The 25,204-nt window shown below is 36.5% G+C and overlaps 1 protein-coding gene across 2 annotated transcripts; it reads right to left on the bottom strand.

Annotated features, from left to right (window-relative positions):
- Nucleotides 1-2,142: 2,142 nt before the first annotated feature.
- On the bottom strand, nt 2,143-25,204 carry LOC135693528 (protein-associating with the carboxyl-terminal domain of ezrin). Of its 2 annotated transcripts, XM_065212048.2 has the most exons (15): nt 24,740-25,197; nt 22,629-22,814; nt 21,280-21,366; nt 20,558-20,648; nt 19,978-20,036; nt 19,240-19,286; nt 17,828-17,905; nt 15,239-15,381; nt 9,992-10,040; nt 9,178-9,313; nt 8,482-8,622; nt 8,112-8,331; nt 4,316-4,461; nt 3,341-3,847; nt 2,143-2,381 (listed from the first exon to the last, which is right to left on the bottom strand). In XM_065212048.2, exons 1-15 carry the CDS (start codon nt 24,992-24,994, stop codon nt 2,349-2,351), a joined length of 2,178 nt encoding a protein of 725 aa, XP_065068120.2. In that variant the 5' UTR covers nt 24,995-25,197; the 3' UTR covers nt 2,143-2,348. The 2 variants fall into 2 exon arrangements, with proteins under 2 accessions (XP_065068120.2, XP_065068121.2); XM_065212049.2 differs by lacking the exons at nt 21,280-21,366; nt 22,629-22,814 and having other exon boundaries at nt 24,740-25,204.

Genomic DNA, 25,204 nt, shown 5'->3' with positions numbered 1-25,204 from the left:
AAATTAAAAAAGTGTAGAGGACTTAATGTTCCATGAAAAAGCAAGGCTATAGGCTTAGGAAAATTCCACTTTTCGCTTGGAAATTTTTCAATCTACTATCTTATTTAGATTACTGTATTTTAGTACCAAAGGGTTGAAGGATGTCTGGTAGTGATTGAGAGCAGTCTGTTCGGTGGAAGATGAAAAAGTGTAGAGGACTTGATGTTCCATAAAAAAGCAAGGCTATAGGCTTAGGAAAATTCCACTTTTCGCTTGGAAATTTTTCAATCTACTATCTTATTTAGATTACTGTATTTTAGTACCAAAAGGGTTGAAGGATGTCTGGTAGTGATTGCGAGCAGTCTGTTCGGTGGAAGATGAAAAAGTGTAGAGGACTTGATGTTCCATAAAAAAGCAAGGCTATAGGCTTAGGAAAATTCCACTTTTCGCTTGGAAATTTTTAATCCAATACCTTATTTAGATTACCTTAATTTAGTTCAAAAAGGGTTGGAATGATGTCTGGCAGTGATTGAGAGCAGTTTGTTGGATGAAAATTAAAAAGTGTAGAGGACTTGATGTTCCATGAAAAAGCAAGGCCATAGGCTTAGGAAAATTCCACTTTTCGCTTGGAAATTTTTAATCCAATACCTTATTTAGATTACTTTAATTTAGTACAAAAAGGGTTGGAATGATGTCTGGTAGTGATAGAGAGCAGCCTCTTGGGTGAAAAAAAAATTTGTAGAGGTGGTGATGTTCCTTTAAAAAGCAAGGCTATAGGCTTAGGAAAATTCCACTTTTCGCTTGGAAATTTTTTAATCCTAAATATTATTTAGATTACTGTATTTTAGTATTAAAAAGGTTTGGATGATTTCTTGCAGTGATTGAGAGCAGTTTATTGGGTGAAAAATCATATTTCTGGAGATGACAGTATTCTTTTAAAAAGAAAAGCAATGGTCCGAGGAATATTAAATTTCTGATGGAAAAATTTTTATTTCAAAATAATGTTTAAATTATTTTGCATTCATGTTGTGGGTGTGAACCATAGACGAGAGAGTAACATTTGCTTGGAAGAGATTCGGACAGAACAGCACGTTTCTGAGAGATCAAAGAATGCCCATGTGTCTCAAAAGGAAGATCATGAACACTTTCATACTGCCATCAATGACGTATGCAGCTGAGACATGGTCACTTACCAACCGCCAAAGAGAGAAACTGGCAGTCACCCAGAGGAGTATGGAACGATCAATGCTGGGTGTTACGAGGAGAGATAAGATCAAGAACGAAGACTTAAGATCAAGAACAGGGGTGAAGGATGTCATCGAGAAAGTGATTGAAGCCAAAGGCAAGTGGGCAGGACATGTAGCTCGAATGAAGAACCACGAATGGGCTAAGAAAACGACAGAATGGACTCCGTGGGACAGGAAGAGAGAAAAGGGAAAACCAAAGAGAAGATGGAGAGATGAGATCGAGCAGAAGGCAGGCAGCACGTGGACCCAGAGTGCCCAAAACCGTGATGAGTGGAGAAAGATGTGGAGGCCATCCGCCAGCAGTTGTGTGACAGGCTAATGATGATGATGATGATTTTGCATTCACACTTAAAAGTATTATTCGTGCAGCCTGTTTAGTGCAGGTACTGGAAAAAAAATTGAATTCATGGGGTTTGCGATATTCTTTCAAGAAAGCAAGCCTATATGCTTATAAATATTTCATTTTTAGTTGGAACAATCTTTCACCTCAAAACGTCACTCCAACTACTCTATTTTAGCGGAAACTTCTATTTCCGCACCCCCTTCCCCCCGAAACAATGTCGATATTTCCTAAAATCCTAACCCGTTTCATAGTAAACCAGCATTGTTCCGTGGGGGAGAGGGGGATGATTGATTTTGACCTTGGAAACTGACGTCAGTGTTGAAAATAAAGACTTTTGGCAGCGATTGTATCTTCAAGTTACCTTGCGTATGGTTTGGCTGACATAAATATACTATGAAGATATGGCCAAGAACTTGAGCCAATTAAGATGTCGCTTACGTAGACTTAATAAAACCGTTTTCCAGAAACCGCGAAACTAAAGTTTCTGATAATCATGTAGAGTCTTTAAGACATACAACTGTAATCTTTAACAGTAACATAAACTTAAATGAACGCTTGACAGAAATATGACGATTCACAGTAAGAGTGTCATATCTGGAAGCTTTAATAGAATTCTGAATGATTTTATGGAATAATTAAATGAAATATATGCGTATTCATAATTCTGAACAATAATCTTTTTGATTTGATTGTCACTTAAAAGAGACTTTTGAGATGCACGTGAGGAGATGAGGAGTAACTCGTGGATGTAGCCCTAACGCAAAGAACAAGACCACCATTCACCAGTCATCATCATCCCATCCTGAAGGGCTCTGTTGAGAAGATGAAAATAAGAATCATACAAACGTGGATGAATAGATTGAAAACAAGCAAGCGATTAGCAGGAGGTTGACAACAACGCAGCTTTAAAGGGCTTCTCTAAACTCTTCATGTCATATCAGCTGTAGCCTAATTTTTGCAATTGTAGCTAATTGTTTCTACCTAGCATTCAAAGGTGTAAAACAGGGCTTTTAATTCGTAGTCAATCCATACTTTCAAAATCAGATTTTCTTATGGATATAATCATTCAAAAAGAATTACCCCCCTAGAAACAATGTTGGTTTTCTATTAAATGACGAACGCTATTAGGACGTGCCCAGACTATTAACAATTTTCGGGAAGAAGGGGAGGGACTGGGAGGGCTGGAAGTAGCAATACCAAAAAACGCTCTATTAAGCCCACGGGGGACTTATTTATGTTTTCAGTCCTAGAGGGGGGCTTAAGTAAAAATGTTTTAAAAATGCCCTTTTCTATTTTTTGTTATAAAGATGTCACACAAATGTTCTCAGAAAAATTCGCTAGCAGCTTCGAAAGTCTAATTAATCAATTACAAAGCCCTTCTCTTCATCAGAATCACCAGGATCAATTGATAACTCGGGACATCTGCTAATCAAATTTCGACTGACTTTTTAGGCGCACAAGTAAGTCTTTACATGGGCCGTATTTAATGCACTCGATCTTATTATCATCTCACCCATTAAGAGACCCACTAAATGCGTATGTTTTTCTTGTTTGACAACAAAGGCTAGAGAGGGGGGCCTTGATAGAGAGTGGGGGCTTATTTTAAGTTTTTGCTTGATAAGGAGGGGCTTAATAGAGAAGGGTGCTTAATAGAGAAAGGGGGCTTAATAGAGCTTTTACGGTATTTGAAAATATAAATGAAAAATATAACATTACAACGCCAATTGCTCGGTGTTACAAGTTATGTTGGCAGTTAAACATGTCTACATACCTTGTCATCAAAATCCGCAGCTTCAAATTTTGCACTCACAGCAGGAGTTTTCTTTTCAATTAAAACTGTCTTCGATTGTGACAAATCTGGTGTCATGTCTGCGAAAAAATCTGGTTCTGTATTTTTCACAACTGCAATTTCAAATTCTCCACCTAGTTCTTTTTTGTCTTCCTTTTTAAGAGGCTGTGATTTCCTCTCCAAAGTCTTTGCTCTAGGTGGTATTTGAATAGCGTGGTTGTACAAATCTGTCTGGTTAAAACTATCCGAGTCTTTTGACGCACTGGAGTTTAATGAATCCGATCTGTTATATTGAGACTCAATTTTTAGGCCTCCTTTCTTTTTAGTTCCAAGCACCAAGGCTTTACTAGTGAATATTTGGTGCAGTTCTGGCACTCTATTCTGAGTCTCCCCTATTGGTGTTTCATTCGGAATTTCCAATGAACCTTTCGACATCATCAGAAGATTTTCGGCAGATAATGTGGGCTTCAACTTTCCGAATCGACGCTCCTAAGAAAATCGCCTGATTTAGCAAAAAATAAACAGCAAAAAACAGCAATGTAACTAGAAGAATAAACAAAAATTCAACAATTGTTTCATTTTCCCTTTGAAATAGGATGAGAATGCTAAATCCAGAATGCGATGTGCAATTTTTTATTTTTAATCAATGACTCAAACTTTAGAAATAGTCAAAAAATTAAAAATAATCAGTTGCACTTTTTCTACCATGTAAAAACAAGTAACTGAAAATGTAGACATATAATCAATTGAGATTGAGAAGTGAAAAAAGGAACCAATCAAAGGTTTGAAAATACATCAAATTATTGTTCACTTTACATTTTATCATTAGTGTATGAACATAAGAAATCCGCAATTAAAACAAATTAGTTGCATTTGATAAAATAGAGATTCTTTTAAAGTTTCCTAAGAAGAGTTTACTTTTAAAGGCCTAAATTACCAACTGTAAAAGCTAAATACCTCGTCTGACGCACTGCCTGAAGAAAAGGCCTCAAACCCTTCCCAGTCTGGCTCTGATTCTTCGTGCCGTTTTGTTTGATCTGCTTCAAAGGAAACAGATTTTGTTTTTACTGTCTCTTTCGGAGCTCCCTCTATCTTCATATCAGCTATGAGAAAATAAGCACTGTCAAAAATCGAGTAAAAATATTCAAATATATTTCTTTTCATGTGCATAAACAATTTTTCGATTCAAGATACTGAAACGGCATCCAGGAACTGAAAGGACATTTTGCAACAGATAGCAGTTGACCATCATCTGAATAAGGATAATAAAGAAAGGATTCCAGCGTGATTTTCCTGGTCTTTGATTTAGACGAGTCCTGGTGTAGACTATTTAACATTTAATGCTTCTAGCTCATCGTGTATAACAAAATATTAAAGAGGCATCAACGCAAAAAAATTTGCATCGCCAAAAAAACATTTTTCGTCGTTCTAATTTGTTATGTGAACAGCAAATACTACCGCAAAATGGCTCAATGTTGCTTGGAATACAGAAAGGAGGTCTTATTTAGGGGAAGAAAGTTGAAGCGAACAAGGGTACGAGTGCCTGCGAACGCGGGTCGTCTGGAGGCCGATATCGGAAGATTTAAAGGAGCGCGTGATTGTCGTCACGCTCGCTGAGAATTGAAAACAAACCAATTTTGAACGAACATGGCACAGAAAGGATGAAAGAGGAATCAACGTTTTCTATTCTGGACAAGCTCTCACTAGTAAGGGTTAGCAAGTAGTATAATTCTATCACACATTATTATTATTATTATCTTTGGTCTATCCTGCTTCTCTTTCATCGACATGTGCAACGCTCTAGATACCAGCGAGAATCATCTCCGCTTCATGATCTCCAAATTATCCAACTTAACTATCCGTACTACCTATTATATTTTTTGCCTCTGAGTAACATTGTGTCAAAATCTGCTTTCATATCTTTGTAAGTTATCCGCAATGCCCGTTCGTGAATACGATTAACTTTACTATTAGGTGTTCTATCGCAGAACATCCAAACAAGAGGACAGTAGTTGAACTGGGACAAGGTAAATGCCTTCATTATTCTCTTTAGTTGTTCAGTATCAAGAAAGTGAAAGATTCTCGAGAGGGCATGTAGCTTTTGCCCAGCCTTTTTGCAAATGGACCTCAATTGCTTTTTAAAGCATAATGTTTTGTCCAGAATCACTCCAAGCAGCTTTTCTTCCGTGCTCTCTTCTATCCTGACACTTCCGGTATTAAAAGAAATATCATTACTTTTATTCCCAAAGACCATTAGATGGCATTTGTCCTCCTTCAATTTCATACAGTTGTTCGGAAACCATACTGCAATTTTAAGGGCATCACTCTCTAATGTTTCAATGATACTATCAGTACTGTTGTCACAAGCATAGATAGTTGTATCACCTGCATAGTTACATATTTGAGCAACATTCACAAACATGAAGAGATCATTGAGGTATATGTTAAACAGAAGAGGTCTCAAGACCGAGCCCTGTGGTATCCCAATCGTTGTTTCTCTCCATGTGCTGAAGGACCCATTCATCTTTACCCTTTGCTTCCTCTCGTTGAGATAGCTATGAATCAACCGCAATGCACTAGTACTGAAACCATAAGCACTTAATTTAGCAATCGAAAGCTGGTGATTCAAGCAATCAAGAGCCTTTGGAAGATCCATCAGCAGTGCTCCAGCGACTCCACCTTTATCTAAGGTATTTTTGCAGGTTTCTTTTAGTCGTAAAAGTGCATGTTGAATTTCATATCCCTCCCGAAATCCACACAGAAGAGGAGAGAGGAAGCTAAGGGAATGAGGTTTTATCTGACCCTTCACTACTCTCTCGTAAATTTTGGAAACAGACGATACAACCGTTATAGGTCTATAATTTTTCTTAATAAGGGCATCAAGACTTTTGAACAGGGACGAGACCTCACCAACTTTCAGTTCGTTTGGAAAATAGCACTCAGATAAATTAGAATTGAAGATCTTCTGGATGAGGACAGCAAAAATGTCTGCATTCTGTTTGAGGATCTTAGCTGGAATGCTATTTAGGGGAGATGCCTTTTTTGAATTCAGTTTTTGAATCGGTAAAAGTACTTCATTAATAGTCACTGGTTTGAATTAAAACTTATTCAGTTCGCAGCAGTCTTTGATCTTTTTAATGCTGGGATGATTTTCATATTTTTTGATAGCTTTTTCACTGGATCATTTATCCCATTAGTTGGCAAAAGCAGTGCCTGGTCTTTGGAATTTTCCAGACTCTCTGTTATATTTGTGAAATAATGATTAAAAATTTCTGCAATCTTCAAGTCCTCAGTTATCATTTTTCCATCTTCAAACAGAGTCACTGCTGAATTTGTTTGTATTTCATTTGAGAAAACCGGTTTGACAGTCTTCCAAAATTTACGGTCATCTGTAAGGTCTCCAAGGTCGAGGTTCCTATAGTAATCAGATTTCGTCCTGTGCAGGTGTTTCACACAACTTTTTTTTGCTTTTTAAAAGCTTTAAGATTCTCCTCAGTTCTACTCTTGACGTATCTATTGCATAGTTTCTTGCGATGCATCATCGCTTTTCGTAAGGCCGTTGTCATGAAAGGGCCATCATTTGCACGCAAATTTTTTCTTAAGAGGAGCATGTCTATTAAGTGTGTTTAGAACTACAGCATCGAAAGCGCCATAATCATCGTTACCCTGCAATTCAGACGTAATCTGATCACAAAGATCCCTCCTAAAGTTCTCAGCACGGAAATTGGTGTAATTTCTATATGTAATGATCTTTGCCCCATTTTCCTATATCCACCTTTAAGTACTGTGACTATCATGGCATGAGAGTCTGACAGCCCTGTATGCACTGTTACAGTATTCTGAAAACTTCTCTTCTTGTTCGTCAGGATCAGATCAATGCATCTAGGGTTGTCAGACCTAAAACAGGTTGGGCTCTTGACCAGATTAGATAAATCATAGTTATCAACGAAGTCACTGATAGCACCATCTTTGGGCTCACAATTAAAATCACCTATTCAGACAGACACTTTCATATTTGCTACTGTAAAAATCCAGCACCTTTCCTATTTCATCAAAGAAGTATCTTTCAGATTGGTTTGAATACACATAGGTTTGAATACCATTCTATTCATTTTGTAACGGGAAAGTTTAGCATCTAATACCTAGTAGGCCTAGAAGAGGTCGGTTGGGAGCGGTTCAAAACTTTATTTTTGACTGATTTAATTTTTTCGTGGTTAAATCAACCTTTTTAAGTTAATCGACGTGAGCAGCCATTGCCCTTAGGCAGAAGCTTGCCTTGTGCCGAGAATCCCCAATCGACCGAGAGCTTTCACAATTATTTTCGGATTTCACATGATCAATCGATTTTTTGTTGATGACCATCGGACCGTAAAGATACTAGGTTACCAGAAATTCAGTCGTAATGGTTTCTCTCGCTTGTTTCTCGCAACATTTATGTGATACAAAGCATGTAGAACCAGTCGTCGGTAGAACATTTGTCCCACTTTATATGAGTCTTTTTGCAATTTTCGGGGGTCGAAATTTTGCGTTGATGCCTCTTTAAACATCATACAGCATCAGAGCACAACAAAGCATCAGTGCCATTCATACACAACAAATCTACATCTTGCCTGGTAAAATTCTCTTTACTGTTCAAAGGTTTTCAAAGTACAGGGGTTTATTCAGAGAAAAAACTTCCTTTTTCAATTTATTTGTCTTGTTTGTACTGCGGGATGGCGATCGACAAAAAACAAACAAAGGTAATGAAACCCACCTTCACAAGATTGCTTGGAATTAGCTTCCACCTCCTCTTTCCTCTTTCTTTCCCTTTCTTCTCTACGTAACTCCATCTGTTTTCGCCTTTCTTCTCGTCTCCTTTCCATCATCTCTTGTCTTTCAGAAGATGCTATCGAAACCCCAGTTGCGATCGTAGTATCGTCAGTTGGTTCAGAACGTCTTGCTGCATTTGCTGAGCTTTGTCTTTCAAGCGAAAACTAAAAAAAGAATGCTTATTTACGAAAACTAGTTGATACTTTGCTTCCAACAAGAATAACAATATATACTGGCGCTCATCCTAAGATGTCTGATAAATATGTTATATCTTATGAAACGATGTTTGGTACAAATTACTACATGGGACTTACCTTTGGACTCTGATCAACAAAGAATTTGCCTCTTTCAGCGCCAACAACTACAGCTCCGCCAAGGATGGGAACAAGATTAGCTAGGCCATGAAATGTTGCAGTGACGATTGCATCATTTTCATCCCGTAAACCAAGTAAAACCTTAAAGACAAGGCAGTTGCCAATATTTGCATATAACACTCGAATTTCTGGAGCTAGCATCCTTGGCGCAAACATTAAATGCAAAAGATTTCATTCGCTGCTGGCAAAATGCGAAAAAAGCAAGACAAGCAAAACCATTCAGTGCATTTAGCGCTTAACTTTTGCAAACATTTTTGCTCGTGAATTTCTAGCGTCAGAAGCAACCGATAATAGAATTGGTCACACAAACTTGATTATTTGTAGCAGGCATAAAACTGATGTATAAATGGTCTGGAAACACAAGGACCCGTGGCTGTCCAGCTGGATAAAAAATTCCTTTCCGAGTTATTGCCTCTTTATTTTTCTACTTGTCAATGACAAAGAATGAAAGATGGGGCAAAATACAAAGGCGGATTTACATTAAAGACAAGCACGATATAAAAGTTGACACACAGTTACACACAGATTAATATTTTAAAAAATAAAAATGTTTTAAGACGAATGGCAGCTACCTCTCAAAGCACTATAGTAGACAATCTGTGACAAAAAATAAATTTAAAAAGGAACATAACATACCAATGGAAGAATCTCTGACTCAAGATCATCTTTCTCTACTCCCTCCACAAACAATGACAAGTATTTCAGAAGAACAAGTCGCACATGTGTTTGCTTCGAACGAAACAATTTTAACACCAGCGGAATACAGTACTTCCTGATTGGGAAAAATAATCTTAAGCACTCTTTCTAGCACACTAAGGGGATCTATTAAAGTCAGAATCGATACTCTTTGACAATCTATCGAATGTTATAAAAATATCGAATGTCTGCAGTAAAAACCAGATTATTTGAATTATAAACTTCTTATAAACTTCACTTACAAACTTCTTATAAACCTCACTTATAAACTTCTTATCCAGGTTTTAAAAAAGTTTTTTTATCCAACCAACTATTAATAAAAATAATAACGTAGTGAAACATTAACAGACTTATTAAGCAAAGCAGTCAATACTGAGTTGATCTATCAATATAAAAAACCACGAATTCAGTGACAAAAAAACACTATTTTGTCATCAATAAATAAAACTTTTCGCTGTTGAAAATTTTGAAACTACTATTTAATCATTCATGGTAAAAAAAATTTCCAAAAAGCTATCGTAGCGGCCAAGTTTTTTGGTTTGTTTACGACATCGATGACCTTTTCATGTGTTACGCAACTTGCTTTTAATAAACATTCACATGGAGACTTGGTGAAGAAAACAGGCCTAACGTGAAACACTAGTAAAAACATCCTTTTGAAGTTGACCAATAAAAAACAGATAGATGACGTCCCATGCAAACAATTTTAAGTTATGTTCGTTTCTTTGAAATTATACAACTTTACTTTACTTACTTAAAGGTAGTCTCAGGGAAAACTGGTGCGAAATTACGGTTCGCAGAATCTAAAAAAGAAAAACAAGTTTCCCTCAATACTCCCAACACCTTCGAGTGTAAAATTAACATTTCAAAAATTAACGTTTAAAATTTTACATGAATGGCTTGCAAGTAAACAGAGGGAAGGTAGATTTGAATCATGTTAAGAAAGAAACCCAAGAAATCAGTTTCAATTTCTTAGAAACAAATTAATAACTAAGATTACATTAAAATTGTCAATTCTTGTTTAACAAATTTTCGTACAAATAAAAGTATTATATTACAGTCTGAGGACAGGTGCAACTTTCACTTTTGTTTAAAACACCATAATCGTTGAATAGATAAGGGTTCGCTCGTCCACCAACATTGTTTCCAGGTGATTGGGAGAGTCAAGGTAGAAGTGAATCAATTCAAACTTACAAAATGAGGTGTTTCCAGGGTGATTGGGAGAGTCAAGGTAGAAGTGAATCAATTCGAACTTACAAAGTGAAGTGTTTCCAGAGTAAGTGGGAGAGTCAAGGTACAAGTGACACAATTCGAACTTACAAAGTGAAGTGTTTCCAGGGTGAGTGGGAGAGTCAAGGTAGAAGTGAATTAATTCGAACTTACAAAGTGAAGTGTTTCCAGGGTGAGTGGGAGAGTCAAGGTAGAAGTGAATCAATTCGAACTTACAAAGTGAAGTGTTTCCAGGGTGAGTGGGAGAGTCAAGGTAGAAGTGAATCAATTCGAACTTACAAAGTGAAGTGTTTCCAGGGTGAGTGGGAGAGTCAAGGTAGAAGTGAATCAATTCGAACTTACAAAGTGAAGTATTTCCAGAGTAAGTGGGAGAGTCAAGGTAGAAGTGAATCAATTCGAACTTACAAAGTGAAGTGTTTCCAGGGTGAATGGGAGAGTCAAGGTAGAAGTGAATCAAATCGAACTTACAAAATGAGGTGTTTCCAGGGTGATTGGGAGAGTCAAGGTAGAAGTGAATCAATTCGAACTTACAAAGTGAAATGTTTCCAGGGTGAATGGGAGAGTCAAGGTAGAAGTGAATCAATTCGAACTTACAAAGTGAAGTATTTCCAGAGTAAGTGGGAGAGTCAAGGTAGAAGTGAATCAATTCGAACTTACAAAGTGAAGTGTTTCCAGGGTGAGTGGGAGAGTCAAGGTAGAAGTGAATCAATTCGAACTTACAAAGTGAAGTATTTCCAGAGTAAGTGGGAGAGTCAAGGTAGAAGTGAATCAATTCGAACTTACAAAGTGAAGTGTTTCCAGGGTGAATGGGAGAGTCAAGGTAGAAGTGAATCAAATCGAACTTACAAAGTGAAGTGTTTCCAGGGTGAGTGGGAGAGTCAAGGTAGAAGTGAATCAATTCGAACTTACAAAGTGAAGTATTTCCAGGGTGAGTGGGAGAGTCAAGGTAGAAGTGAATCAAATCGAACTTACAAAGTGAAGTATTTCCAGGGTGAGTGGGAGAGTCAAGGTAGAAGTGAATCAAATCGAACTTACAAAGTGAAGTATTTCCAGGGTGAGTGGGAGAGTCAAGGTAGAAGTGAATCAAATCGAACTTACAAAGTGAAGTGTTTCCAGGGTGAGTGGGAGATTCAAGGTAGAAGTGAATCAATTCGAACTCACAAAGCGAAGTATTTCCAGGGTGAGTGGGAGAGTCAAGGTAGAAGTGAATCAATTCGAACTTACAAAGTGAAGTGTTTCCAGGGTGAATGGGAGAGTCAAGGTAGAAGTGAATCAAATCGAACTTACAAAGTGAAGTGTTTCCAGGGTGAATGGGAGAGTCAAGGTAGAAGTGAATCAATTCGAACTTACAAAGTGAAGTGTTTCCAGAGTAAGTGGGAGAGTCAAGGTAGAAGTGAATCAATTCGAACTTACAAAGTGAAGTGTTTCCAGGGTGAGTGGGAGAGTCAAGGTAGAAGTGAATCAATTCGAACTTACAAAGTGAAGTATTTCCAGAGTAAGTGGGAGAGTCAAGGTAGAAGTGAATCAATTCGAACTTACAAAGTGAAGTGTTTCCAGGGTGAATGGGGGAGTCAAGGTAGAAGTGAATCAAATCGAACTTACAAAATGAGGTGTTTCCAGGGTGATTGGGAGAGTCAAGGTAGAAGTGAATCAATTCGAACTTACAAAGTGAAGTATTTCCAGAGTAAGTGGGAGAGTCAAGGTAGAAGTGAATCAATTCGAACTTACAAAGTGAAGTGTTTCCAGGGTGAATGGGAGAGTCAAGGTAGAAGTGAATCAATTCAAACTTACAAAATGAGGTGTTTCCAGGGTGATTGGGAGAGTCAAGGTAGAAGTGAATCAATTCGAACTTACAAAGTGAAGTGTTTCCAGGGTGAGTGGGAGAGTCAAGGTAGAAGTGAATCAATTCGAACTTACAAAGTGAAGTATTTCCAGAGTAAGTGGGAGAGTCAAGGTAGAAGTGAATCAATTCGAACTTACAAAGTGAAGTGTTTCCAGGGTGAATGGGAGAGTCAAGGTAGAAGTGAATAAAATCGAACTTACAAAGTGAAGTATTTCCAGGGTGAGTGGGAGAGTCAAGGTAGAAGTGAATCAAATCGAACTTACAAAGTGAAGTGTTTCCAGGGTGAGTGGGAGAGTCAAGGTAGAAGTGAATCAATTCGAACTCACAAAGTGAAGTATTTCCAGGGTGAGTGGGAGAGTCAAGGTAGAAGTGAATCAATTCGAACTTACAAAGTGAAGTGTTTCCAGGGTGAATGGGAGAGTCAAGGTAGAAGTGAATCAAATCGAACTTACAAAATGAGGTGTTTCCAGGGTGATTGGGAGAGTCAAGGTAGAAGTGAATCAATTCGAACTTACAAAGTGAAGTGTTTCCAGGGTGAATGGAAGAGTCAAGGTAGAAGTGAATCAATTCGAACTTACAAAGTGAAGTGTTTCCAGAGTAAGTGGGAGAGTCAAGGTAGAAGTGAATCAATTCGAACTTACAAAGTGAAGTGTTTCCAGGGTGAATGGGAGAGTCAAGGTAGAAGTGAATCAATTCGAACTTATAAAGTGAAGTGTTTCCAGGGTGAATGGGAGAGTCAAGGTAGAAGTGAATCAATTCGAACTTACAAAGTGAAGTGTTTCCAGGGTGAATAGGAGAGTCAAGGTAGAAGTGAATCAATTCGAACTTACAAAATGAGGTGTTTCCAGGGTGATTGGGAGAGTCAAGGTAGAAGTGAATCAATTCGAACTTACAAAGTGAAGTATTTCCAGAGTAAGTGGGAGAGTCAAGGTAGAAGTGAATCAATTCGAACTTACAAAGTGAAGTGTTTCCAGGGTGAATGGGAGAGTCAAGGTAGAAGTGAATCAATTCAAACTTACAAAATGAGGTGTTTCCAGGGTGATTGGGAGAGTCAAGGTAGAAGTGAATCAATTCGAACTTACAAAGTGAAGTGTTTCCAGGGTGAGTGGGAGAGTCAAGGTAGAAGTGAATCAATTCGAACTTACAAAGTGAAGTATTTCCAGAGTAAGTGGGAGAGTCAAGGTAGAAGTGAATCAATTCGAACTTACAAAGTGAAGTGTTTCCAGGGTGAATGGGAGAGTCAAGGTAGAAGTGAATCAAATCGAACTTACAAAGTGAAGTGTTTCCAGGTGATTGGGAGAGTCAAGGTAGAAGTGAATCAAATCGAACTTACAAAGTGAAGTGTTTCCAGGGTGAGTGGGAGAGTCTAGGTAGAAGTGAATCAATTCGAACTTACAAAGTGAAGTGTTTCCAGGGTGAATGGGAGAGTCAAGGTAGAAGTGAATCAATTCGAACTTATAAAGTGAAGTGTTTCCAGGGTGAATGGGAGAGTCAAGGTAGAAGTGAATCAATTCGAACTAACAAAGTGAAGTATTTCCAGGGTGAGTGGGAGAGTCAAGGTAGAAGTGAATCAAATCGAACTTACAAAGTGAAGTATTTCCAGGGTGAGTGGGAGAGTCAAGGTAGAAGTGAGTCAAATCGAACTTACAAAGTGAAGTATTTCCAGGGTGAGTGGGAGAGTCAAGGTAGAAGTGAATCAAATCGAACTTACAAAGTGAAGTGTTTCCAGGGTGAGTGGGAGAGTCAAGGTAGAAGTGAATCAATTCGAACTCACAAAGTGAAGTATTTCCAGGGTGAGTGGGAGAGTCAAGGTAGAAGTGAATCAAATCGAACTTACAAAGTGAAGTATTTCCAGGGTGAGTGGGAGAGTCAAGGTAGAAGTGAATCAATTCGAACTTACAAAGTGAAGTATTTCCAGGGTGAGTGGGAGAGTCAAGGTAGAAGTGAATCAAATCGAACTTACAAAGTGAAGTATTTCCAGGGTGAGTGGGAGAGTCAAGGTAGAAGTAAATCAAATCGAACTTACAAAGTGAAGTGTTTCCAGGGTGAATGGGAGAGTCAAGGTAGAAGTGAATCAATTCGAACTTACAAAGTGAAGTATTTCCAGGGTGAGTGGGAGAGTCAAGGTAGAAGTGAATCAAATCGAACTTACAAAGTGAAGTATTTCCAGGGTGAGTGGGAGAGTCAAGGTAGAAGTGAATCAATTCGAACTTACAAAGTGAAGTGTTTCCAGGGTGAGTGGGAGTGTCAAGGTAGATATGAATCAATTCGAACTTACAAAGTGAAGAAGTGTTTCCAGGGTGAGTGGAAGAGTCAAGGTAGAAGTGAATCAATTCGAACTTACAAAGTGAAGTATTTCCAGGGTGAGTGGGAGAGTCAAGGTAGAAGTGAATCAATTCGAACTTACAAAGTGAATTGTTTCCAGGGTGAGTGGGAGAGTCAAGGTAGAAGTGAATCAATTCGAACTTACAAAGTGATATAATAGACCCAAGAGCTGATTGGTTAGAGACTTGAATTCAAACAACAGTTGGAAACAGGCTAATATCTACCAGGAAATAGTTTTAAAAATTAAATGTAATTGATTTCAAGAATGTTGAAAAAACTTGCTTTAGTTCTTTTCAATTCACTCTATTTCTCTGATTGTAGAAAATTAATGACAAGGTTATTTAAAATAGATATAGCGGATATGGCTTTATGAATGCGTCAATTGGCCAACTTTTAAACTTATCAATAGACGCATACAAGTTTTTCACTATATCGCGTTCATCTAAAGATGTTGGAAAAAGACCATCCAATAGAATGCTTAGAAGTAGAACGCATAAAGAAGATCAGATAAAATTTGTATCTTCACTTAGCCAAAGGTAGGTTAACTGTGTTTATTAAAAAAACAGGTAAACATTTAAATATATATAAAAATATTTAGCCAACCTTTTGCTTTGAATGTCAGAAGATGTGGGATAAAAAGTTTCTCTGCGTTAGGCTCTGCTAGCATCATTTTCGACATTAATTTCGGCAAAAGTTTCTTTGCCACTGTCTCTGGGTTTAAATTCCGCAATTTATCGGCAAGCCCACTGCAACAGATAAAAATCATGTTTTATATATAGCGCAATCGTGGAACCCTATTTCAATAAAGTGTGTCCGTAAAAGAAGCATACTTTGTGAGGGAGGGGGGCGTTACTCTGTCTAAACCAATCAACATAAAAAAAGCCTGGTCTTAACCAATCAAACTAAAGAACAGTGGAATTCATGTCAGCATTTTGTCAGCAGTGTTCTACACACCATGCTGGTAACTACAATCTATATAGACGTAGAAACAAATGAAGGAGGCAAAATACTAGTCCCGATCGATATCAAATTAAAATAAACAGATAACGACTCGATGTTTCAAAAGAGAATTTCACAACAACATGTATGTAGATTTCAAACATTCAGCAACTCCGTTGGCCGGCGATGACAAGCAGGGATGAGAAGCTGCGCGGAATTAAGCACTGGGGCTTTCCCTTGGGAAATAGCAATGGAGAATTTGAAAGAGGTAATTTCTTTATAGCTTTTGTTACCATCGTATAACTTAAATAAGTATACAGCTTCTACTCAAGGGTGGCTTATATCCAAGACAATACAATAAAGATCTATTTTTTTAATTTTGAAACACCCAGACAAGCTAACCATCGCTATAAAGCCACTTTTTTTAAAAACAGCAACTCAAAAGAATTTTCCACACGAGGAAATCCAAAAGAGCATAGTGGAGAGTTTTGACTAAAATTCAAAGGGAGCTCATTGCCACCTCCAGATTTAGCGGAGGGTGGTGTAGGGGGGGGTGACTCCCCCTAAATGATTCCGTGTCCTCCTTTAAATTTTGCTTCTATTCGGTAAAATCATATTTTGGTAGTCAGTAGTAACAAAAAAGCCAAGATTTTACTTTATACACCAAACCCAGCCCCAATCATTGTCCATGTCCACTGGAATTACGTTCTTGTAAAATTGTATGGATTTATATGTATGGATTGGCAGCAATACTAGAATATAATTTTAAACCGTGCGATGGATAAAAATTCAAGGGGTAGGACTAGTCGAACTTTGATACAAGTCCGAACTGCCACTAAACTTTTCGCTCTTACCGATATTCTGTAATCTGACGTTTCAGAAGAAAATATTTAGTTTGCCATTTTATTGCTTTTATAGAAACAAGCAATTTTTACCAATGCGTTTTAGCTTCAGATTTTTACAGCAGCTAAAACATAAACAGATATTTGTTGCATTGTATCTAGCAGAATATTTCCCATCTCTAAAAAAAAGGCCACTTCTTCAAATAAAAAAAAATAATATCTACCAGAGTATTTCCCATCTCTAAAAAAATGCCACTTCTTCAAATAAAAAACTATAATCATAATGATTTTTAGAAGAAATTCCCCGACACATTCCGCGAAAGAAAGGATTTTCCCAAAGCGAACCTCATTTTGAAACACCATGTGGCCGAGCAACTATTTTCTGTACGAGTTGCTCTAGTGCCAAAACAAAAATCGGGCGTAAATGCAAGGATTTCAGACTGAAAGAGTTTTGGATAAACATCTTATAAAATACAGAAATTAGAATGGAAATTAAAAGGCAAAATGGTCCTGAATTGTAAATTTTACAAATTTAAAAAGATATATTTCAGGCCACGTCCAAAACTTTCTTTGTAGTAACCAAACAGCACACAGGTCAGTAATACGTCACTTCAATAAGAATATGTTGAGTCGAGCATCAACACACTATCGAATGAGTAACATATTTAAAGTTGGATGTAAGATGGATCTTTTTTATGTCTTTTGCAAAATGAATCGCAAAGTCAATAAACTACGAACAGGAGCGTTTGCAAGCCTGACACTAGTAGCAAAAATTCCTCAGAGTAAATGCAGACCCAGCACCTTGTACACATTCTCCTAGCATTCTCAGGCTTGTTAAATATGACATAATTCAGTTGCGTAAAACATTTTACAAAAATCACTTCCAAAGTTGCATCAGTTGCTTTTCATTTCCCTGGGTCCTTTAGACATAGAAATAACAATACAACTAAGGTTGAAACTACTTTTTTGTAATCAGAGCTAGGTTTTGCCATACAAAGAAAGTTTATAATCCATTTAGTTGGTCTGCCAAGTTTTGTTGTTCTGCCAATACATGACTCGTTGCTGAGAATAAGATTCGCATCATATGATCACATGGTATTATACTGCGATTTTTGCCTCGTATCTATCGGATCAAAGGTACTGCCTGATCAGAAGGGTGCCAGAAGAATCATTTTTAGGTCTTATTTTTGAAGAAACTTTATGTCTAACGTACCATTAAAATTGGGTTGTTAATGACAGACTCAATAATGAAACCTCTCAGCAGGAGAATTTTTCAACACAAATATCTTGAAATATGTACTGAGTCAAGATATGTAGTTTTCACACCCATAGATACATGTCTATAAGCTGAAATACATTAATCATTATAATAAGAAAGATTAAATCTATCAAAAGAGCGCAAATTATTCACCTGAAAAAATCTTTCTTCTCCATGTCTGTTTTCATGGTAACAGAATTCAGAAAATTCGTTATTTCTAAGTAACTGTTCCTAAAACAGAAGATTATTGACTACGTGTGACTCAAGTCAAGAATGCATGGCATCAAAAGAGGTCATTTGATAAAAAACAGTGACATTAGTAATAAAAAATATAACAAAGTTCAGAATTCTTACAGGTTAAGAGTTTTCCAGGTATCAAGTACTGGAAGTGGTTTTTTAACTTACTGGATATTCAAACAATCTTTTGGTGGTACAAAACTTGTAAATGGCTTTGAAAAAAGCAAACATTTAGTAAACTAAAGCTTTTCGTCTGACACTCTTCAGAATTTAAAACGTCAGAACATAGATCGAAAACTCTACGCTACTCTACGCTATATATTTCCTAGCGTACGCTGTATACAACAATTTCAGATCCATTTTTGGAATAAACAACATAACTTTGAGGTAACCCTTGAAGCAAATCAGCCTATCGGTCTTAAAAACTTTTTCACTTGATTTCCATTCTTCAAAAGGGGCACACAATTTCCAAAAAGGGGCGCCAGACTTTCTTCAACTCGTTGAGGAAGGGGCAACTGCCCCTAGTTCCCCCCTTTAAATCCGCCACTGGTGTCATACCCCAGACGCCCTCTATAGCGACGGGCCTGAGATCAATATATGAGAGAGTGGATGAATATTTCGCGCCATGTTTGACAGATTTTTCACATATGAATAACAAAACAAATCAGCAAACAAACACATCAAGTCAGGTCATTCTACAAAAGTTGACAGGAAATATTATCCATATTTAGACACCTTTCAAACGAGTCTTGCATGTCTTTTATAATATGATATATGCCTGGGATTTAGGATACGAGTATGCATCTGATCTTATATATCTTATAAGCAAAATGTGCCAAAAATTACACCATTACCATCTTTGATTGTGTTAAATGATTTCTATTTTTGATTACTTACAATTTTCATCGGATAGGTTTTACTTTCATTTGCATCTTTAATGAGAACTTTTCAAGTACCACATGAATATGGAACTTCCCAAGTTCCTCAACCAGCAATATGGTCTGCATAACATTTGTGTTGACAAATAAATTCTGTTGATAATGGGGTATATTACGGTTGTTTAAGAAATGCCAGTCTCCCTACAGTTTTTGAAAGTTGGTTGGCAAAATCGTTAGCTAGCAGCTAAACCACCAGGCAATTGGTAGAAATTTTCTCCGATCTATGCATTCATCCGAAAATTGAGAGTTTTCTTACCCCTTCCCTTTAAGGCATACATCCACCCCCCCCCCCCCCCCCCCGCTCAAAATAAAATTTGTTCCAGCAATATTTCTTCTGATATGGAACTAAATAAAATACACAGATTCAAAAATTTCTCAGGAAGAAGTTACCTAAAAACCGACTCAGCTAATAACAATTTCAATGATTCAGCATTGACCTAAAAAGAAACACAGATGTTGCTTTTGCATAACAAAAACATTTGCATGCATAACATTTGGATAATATTGAAGCAATATAACATTCATGAATTGTAAAAAAAGATGAAGAGAGGTTTTTAAAGACAGGCCTGGTTCAGATATATCAACAAGAATGCAATCCACATGTTTAACGTTTAACATGTCTAATATCCCTTATTATACATATATATATCATATCTTCCTTATAACTATCATCATCATCATCAGGTACCATCTTCTATCAGAAGGTTGGCTACCATGACCCTCCAACTATCCCAAAATCTGGTTTTGGTTTTTTGTCATGGTCATAGATAAAACTATACAGAGTTGAAAATTTCAGGTACCAGCTGTGGGTGAAATAAAGCAAAGAGCTTTTTCATCATGCTTGCAGGACCAATTAGAATTATTTGGTTGCAGGACCAATTAGAATAATATTCTTCGCTAACAGCAGGAAAGTTAGCATTTTCATGAACAAAGTTGAAAAGGTTGCAAAAGGGAGACAATTGGCTTAAAAAGTACAATAAAATATTTTAAAATGGCTATTTGGACAATCTTAATTTGTTAAATACACTTATAATTTTCATCTGAATTTCATAACTAAACAGACAAAGTTGGTTGCAAGGAAAACTATTTTCAACTAAAATTTATCAATACTTAAAAAATTTACCATACCTTGTCCTCAGAACAAAATTCATTTTCCAATTTTCTTATGAAGACTCTCTCCTCATTTGCTGTAAAAAATTGTGGATGGTGGTTTATTGTGAACAGTTTCTAATTCAATTTGTGATACAAACTGGTTTAGCAGATGTAAATGTTTTGGAAGATTTTCTCAGCTTGGCCCAAAATTAAAAAATGTACATTATCTAAAAATTTGAATTACATTTTGCAACAACACTTTAAACAAAATACTGCCCATTTACTGAAACGGACAACAGAATCGGAGCAAATTTGACCTTTTTTAACCTAAGCTTTCTGTTAGAATCAGTGTATTATATTAAAAAATTGCAGAAAAAATCAAATTGCAAATGAAAGGTTCATTTGGCTGCACCCTTACTCTTGTCATTGCACTAGCAAATAAGCATGACATGGTTGAAAAACCATTTTCTTAGTACTACAGCAATTTAAGACACAACTCACCAAATTAAAAGCATATCTTATTTGAGATATTAAACTTTCTTGCCTAGGCTCAAACATTAGAGCATAAAACAAACTGTTTCGTTGAAATGAAAGATTTAAACTAAATATTTCATACAGACAAAATCCTGGCAATCCAAAATAGAAAGTGCTAATTTTGCAAAACCAACAACATCTCCTTGTGCTCCTCGTAAAGAATATTTTTCCACCTACAAACAAAGAGATGACTTTCATCGTTATAAAACTTGAAACATAGATCAATGTATCTTATCTGTGATAATTTCTGAATTCACAGTTATATATTTATAATGTATATTTTTTTCACAATTTAGAATGAACCTTTAGGTTTACCTGCTGTCTTAATATTAATTATGATAGAGTTATGAAAGAATGTTTACCTAAAGTGATAGAATTTTCAGTGTTACAACATCTTAAATCAAATCATTAAATGGGATGTGTGCTAAGCCTTAGCCAATCCTGCCTAACAAGATTTTCTTCATGGGCAAAGAGATTATGGTCCTGCAAACATCTTACAACAAGTTAACTGCCATCAGGCCAGCACTGACAAATTTAAACAGCAAAAGTTTTTACAAGAACTTCCAAACATATAGACAAAACAACAGTAACTTTAAAGAGCACTATATAAGAACCCCTTATTTTGCAAAATCATTTAGTTTTGTAAAGATACCAAATTACAGTGATTTCATAAGGAACGGAAAATGAATCATACAGCTTTAGGGGACACATGAATTAACCACTTTGAAATAAATCACAGGCCAGGACAGAGATGAGAACTTTCATAGCTTGATCCACTCTTTTCAAACTTCAATAACATTTTACCTTTTCCATACCACCTAATTTCCATATGCCATCCAGTTTGCTGACAAAAACAGAGGACCAATTTAGATTTTTATGTACAAGACCACCCTAAAATTAAATGAAAGACAATATCAGAAACCTAAAAATCAAGGAAAATTGAAAAACTCTACTCCATGTTAAAAATCGTTTTTTCATGTCTATTCAGACCTTTTCTGGAGGTAAGAGCTATGATGTAAATTTCTAAGGAGCACATTACTACAATTTACAATACTCAGAAGACAATAAATGTGAGCATGCATCATTCTACTTGTTTCATTCCAGGGACAAGGAAATTCAAATATGCAATTCCACAATAAAAAATAATACAGTAAATAGAAGGTAATTCAGTGAAAGTAGAAAATATCAACAGAGCTTTGAAGATTTGCTAAAATCATAAGATCCATTCCCTTATACTGCAGAATACAATTATATTACAAATATCACTGAAGGCACTTGACTCCAGTTGTAAGAAACAACAGTCATATTTTCCGGCTTTAACAGAAGGGTCATGTTGCCTCTGGCAAGCCTCTTGCAGGGAACTCTACCCACAGAAGGATAATAAGCTGAGACATTATGCGACAGAACTGTAATTTGGATCTTTTAGTGTCTTCATTTCTAGTGTGACCACAGGCAACAAAGGTATGCTAAATCATACTTATAAAATATATATTTCCTAGATGCATGAGATCTGTTGTTCTACCTTATTAGTTCTATTGTTTTATTGTCCTTTTTATTGCTTCCCCCTCTCCCAAATGTGAGGCTTGGGCAAAACACAAAGAACATTGTAGATATTGAATCTTTGTGTAATCAAAAACCCTTTTCAATCAACATGTTTCAAAGCAAGGAATCTGTATAGGTTTTGCTCGAACAATCAGGCCTGGCCATTTGAGGAGTGCCATGGCTCTTGTTTCCTTCCAGGCTCTCCTCAAATGCTGGAGGGGAGCTACAGGTTGCCAGGAGGCCCAGGTTAGTATGCTTCCTTGCACCCTTTTGGCTGTCCAGCTCTCCAATATATCAACACTTTTAAAAATAACTAAGCATAAGAGATGATAACTGCGCACACGCTCACTCGACTCACTTGACAAGGTGGCCAAACGATTCAATTTTCATTCGACGATACCCTTTTCATTTGACTTTTCTGATAAAGATCAAACTTCACTCGACATCACTCGACGCTATTTGACTCGCTCGACAAATGACTTGATTTTTCAATCGATTTCTTGTTGAGGAAAAAATCGGGTGAAAAATTGAGTCATTTGGCCGGGGCTTAACCTTTAGTGGTAGATTAATGAAATAAATAGGTTGGTATAAAAATAACAAATAATTCAAACCTTCTCATGGAGAAACTGAACAGCCTCTAGAATATTATGAAGGCCAGCAACGACCTCAAATGACTCCAGGTTATGGACACAATGTCCAAGTGGCGTAATTTCTTCAGTTAGAAGCTTTATGTGTTTGTCACTCACACTGACACCAATGAACTTCAATATATATGGGTGGCGTATAACCCTAAGGATCTGAAATAAATTTTCAAGACAGATTACTTTAAAACTTGGTAAGACATTATGTCTACATTAAAATGCAGAAAGAATAAATCCCTAAACTTATGGATAAAAAAACATTCCTCTCTGCATATTTCATAATGTCTTTTAGTCTGCTATTTCCAGCCATGTTATTCGACTTTTTGATGCAGCAATTGAGCAAAGCTCTTTAATGAAAGATCAGTAAAAAGCTTTTTCTGTTCTGATGGCTTTTAATTATTGATTTCATTAGAACTAGGTGTGCTTATATACTTTTCAAACATGACATTATTTAAAGTAATAGCTGGAAAACTTCCATCTAGGTGTAACTAGTATCAATATATCATAATATAGTCAACTAAAATTGTCAACAGAAGCTGCTGTTTGCTCATAATCAAACAGGCAAATTATAACTAGTTTCCCAATTGAATGCCTGATAGGCATTGGTGTGGATAAAAATTTTCATAGGAGGGGCTAAAAACTGAGATTTTCAGACAAAAATCTAGCAAACATTTTAAAGTTTTTTATATATTTGAACATAGTTTAGTTCAGTTCAGTTTTTTATATTTTATATTTTTATATTTTAGTTTTATGAAAACCTCATACACTTTATCAAAGAGTGAAACACACCTTCTAATACATATATTACATTTGAAAGGCTATGAGGTCTTAAAAAAAATTCTAACATCTCTATTTCATGGATTGCACACCATCCCAAGTAAAAAGTTTGATTACCAGCAGATGGAAAAATTTCATATTAACAGGACTGTGACAACCTAGCTTGTTTCGTGAAAATTACTCAAAAACTATCAAAAGCAGCAGTTATTTCTGTGAGGATAAATAAACTCAGAACAAATAGCATCGCAAATGCCCAAAATAAATTTCATTTTAATATATATATACTGGTTGTTTAATGTACATTGTTAGTTTTGCATAATATATGGCATTCCTGCTTGAAGTGTCCTTCTTTAGGGATCAGATGGCCCAAAAAGATGAGGTAGTCAGCCTCACCCTGAGGAAAGAGCTAAATAAGGGTTGTGTTTATTACTCAATATCATGTGTGCACAGTCACAGGTTATTTGCTATTGTGCTAGGACAGTCAAATCTATATTCGATTTTTGTAAGCTTTTATGTTTTATATCAGTTTTTTATACTTTTGACACACATGCAAAGCTTGTTTACCTAGCATATTGGGAACATTATTGTAGATAGGCAAACAGATCTTTCACCATGGTACAGACTTAGTTCTCATGAAGACTGAAATATGTCTTCTTAGCCTCACTGATAGCAAACTGTCACGAAAAACAGCTAGGCCAACAGAGAAAGAGCCATGTCACTTTATGCAAAAATTGATAAAGAACGACAACAAAACTGAGTTTTTGATATTTAGGACAGAAGCACACCACACCCGACATATTCACTAACACCACAAAAAAATGATACTTTTTGTTACTATGTTTCTGCTCTGTTGCCAGACTTATTAAAAATTTTCGTCAATTCATTATTCTTATCTTCTTGTTTACTTTTATTTAATTATCTAACTACTTATTTATTCATTTTATATCATCGTAAGCATTTAGTATTGAAGTCGAATTAGTAATGTAGAATTAGAAGCAGAAGAAGTAGATGAGACAGAAGCTAGAAAATTATGTCTTTTGTACCCCCAACATCAAAAAAGAGTCTAGACTCTTCTGGAAAATGTACATGACACAACACGTACAAAAAATATCTGGATTTATACGGTTTTAAAGTCAGACTCAAGACCGATCAATTTAACAGGGAAATCGATCATAGACTCGCCCAATCGTTTTTCAGAAACAGAAATAGTGTAAATTAGCAACTCGTAGAGCAGAGTTTGCTTATGCTGCCCCTTCACTTTTAAAATGTTTTCTACATAGTATAGTAGGCTACTATAATTTTACCTCTGCACAAGCTGATCCAAGGCAGTTCGTAGCATTTCTTGACCTCTGATAGACAAATACACTAATTCCTGAACCGTCTTCCTTGTGTCTTCCTGGGTAAACCATGAAACTTAGGTCATGCTTGTTTCCTTCCCCACTACGACCAGCGGGCAACTTCGACTCATCTGAGTCAGGGGCACTTCCAGCTTGGTTTAGGCTGATTTCATATGGTATTCCAAGTACATATGATCTCAAAATACTTGATTCAGCACCCATAACATTCACATGTACAATCAAAATGTCATATCGTGGACTTTTCCAGCTGAGGTTGCTCTTGAAGTGGTGAGGGCAAGAAATCACTAAAATGAAATTTCAAAAAACCTCGAGTGCACGCTGAAAGTAAGTTAACGTCCTCGTTCTCATATCTCTGCCAACAGGGGACTTTGTAGCCTCCGTGCAGACTCTGTCGTTGTTCTAGTGCCTAGA

Source organism: Rhopilema esculentum, chromosome 11, assembly GCF_057945365.1.
Source record: "Rhopilema esculentum isolate cy_ngs chromosome 11, ASM5794536v1, whole genome shotgun sequence".
Classification (NCBI taxonomy): Eukaryota; Metazoa; Cnidaria; class Scyphozoa; order Rhizostomeae; family Rhizostomatidae; genus Rhopilema; species Rhopilema esculentum.
Note: the sequence above shows the minus strand (reverse complement) of the source record. Positions and strands in the feature narration are given on the sequence as shown.

Bases quoted from the DNA above. Each gene is read 5' to 3' on its own strand.
- LOC135693528 (XM_065212048.2), bottom strand. From the start codon at position 24,994: ATGGGTGCTGAATCAAGTATTTTGAGATCATATGTACTTGGAATACCA. The intron at 17,906-19,239 runs GTAACTTCTTCC...CTTCTGTTTTAG, and splicing joins TTAGCTGAGTCGGTTTTTAG to GAACAGTTACTTAGAAATAA. The intron at 3,848-4,315 runs GTATTTAGCTTT...CGATTTTCTTAG, and splicing joins CAGGCAGTGCGTCAGACGAG to GAGCGTCGATTCGGAAAGTT.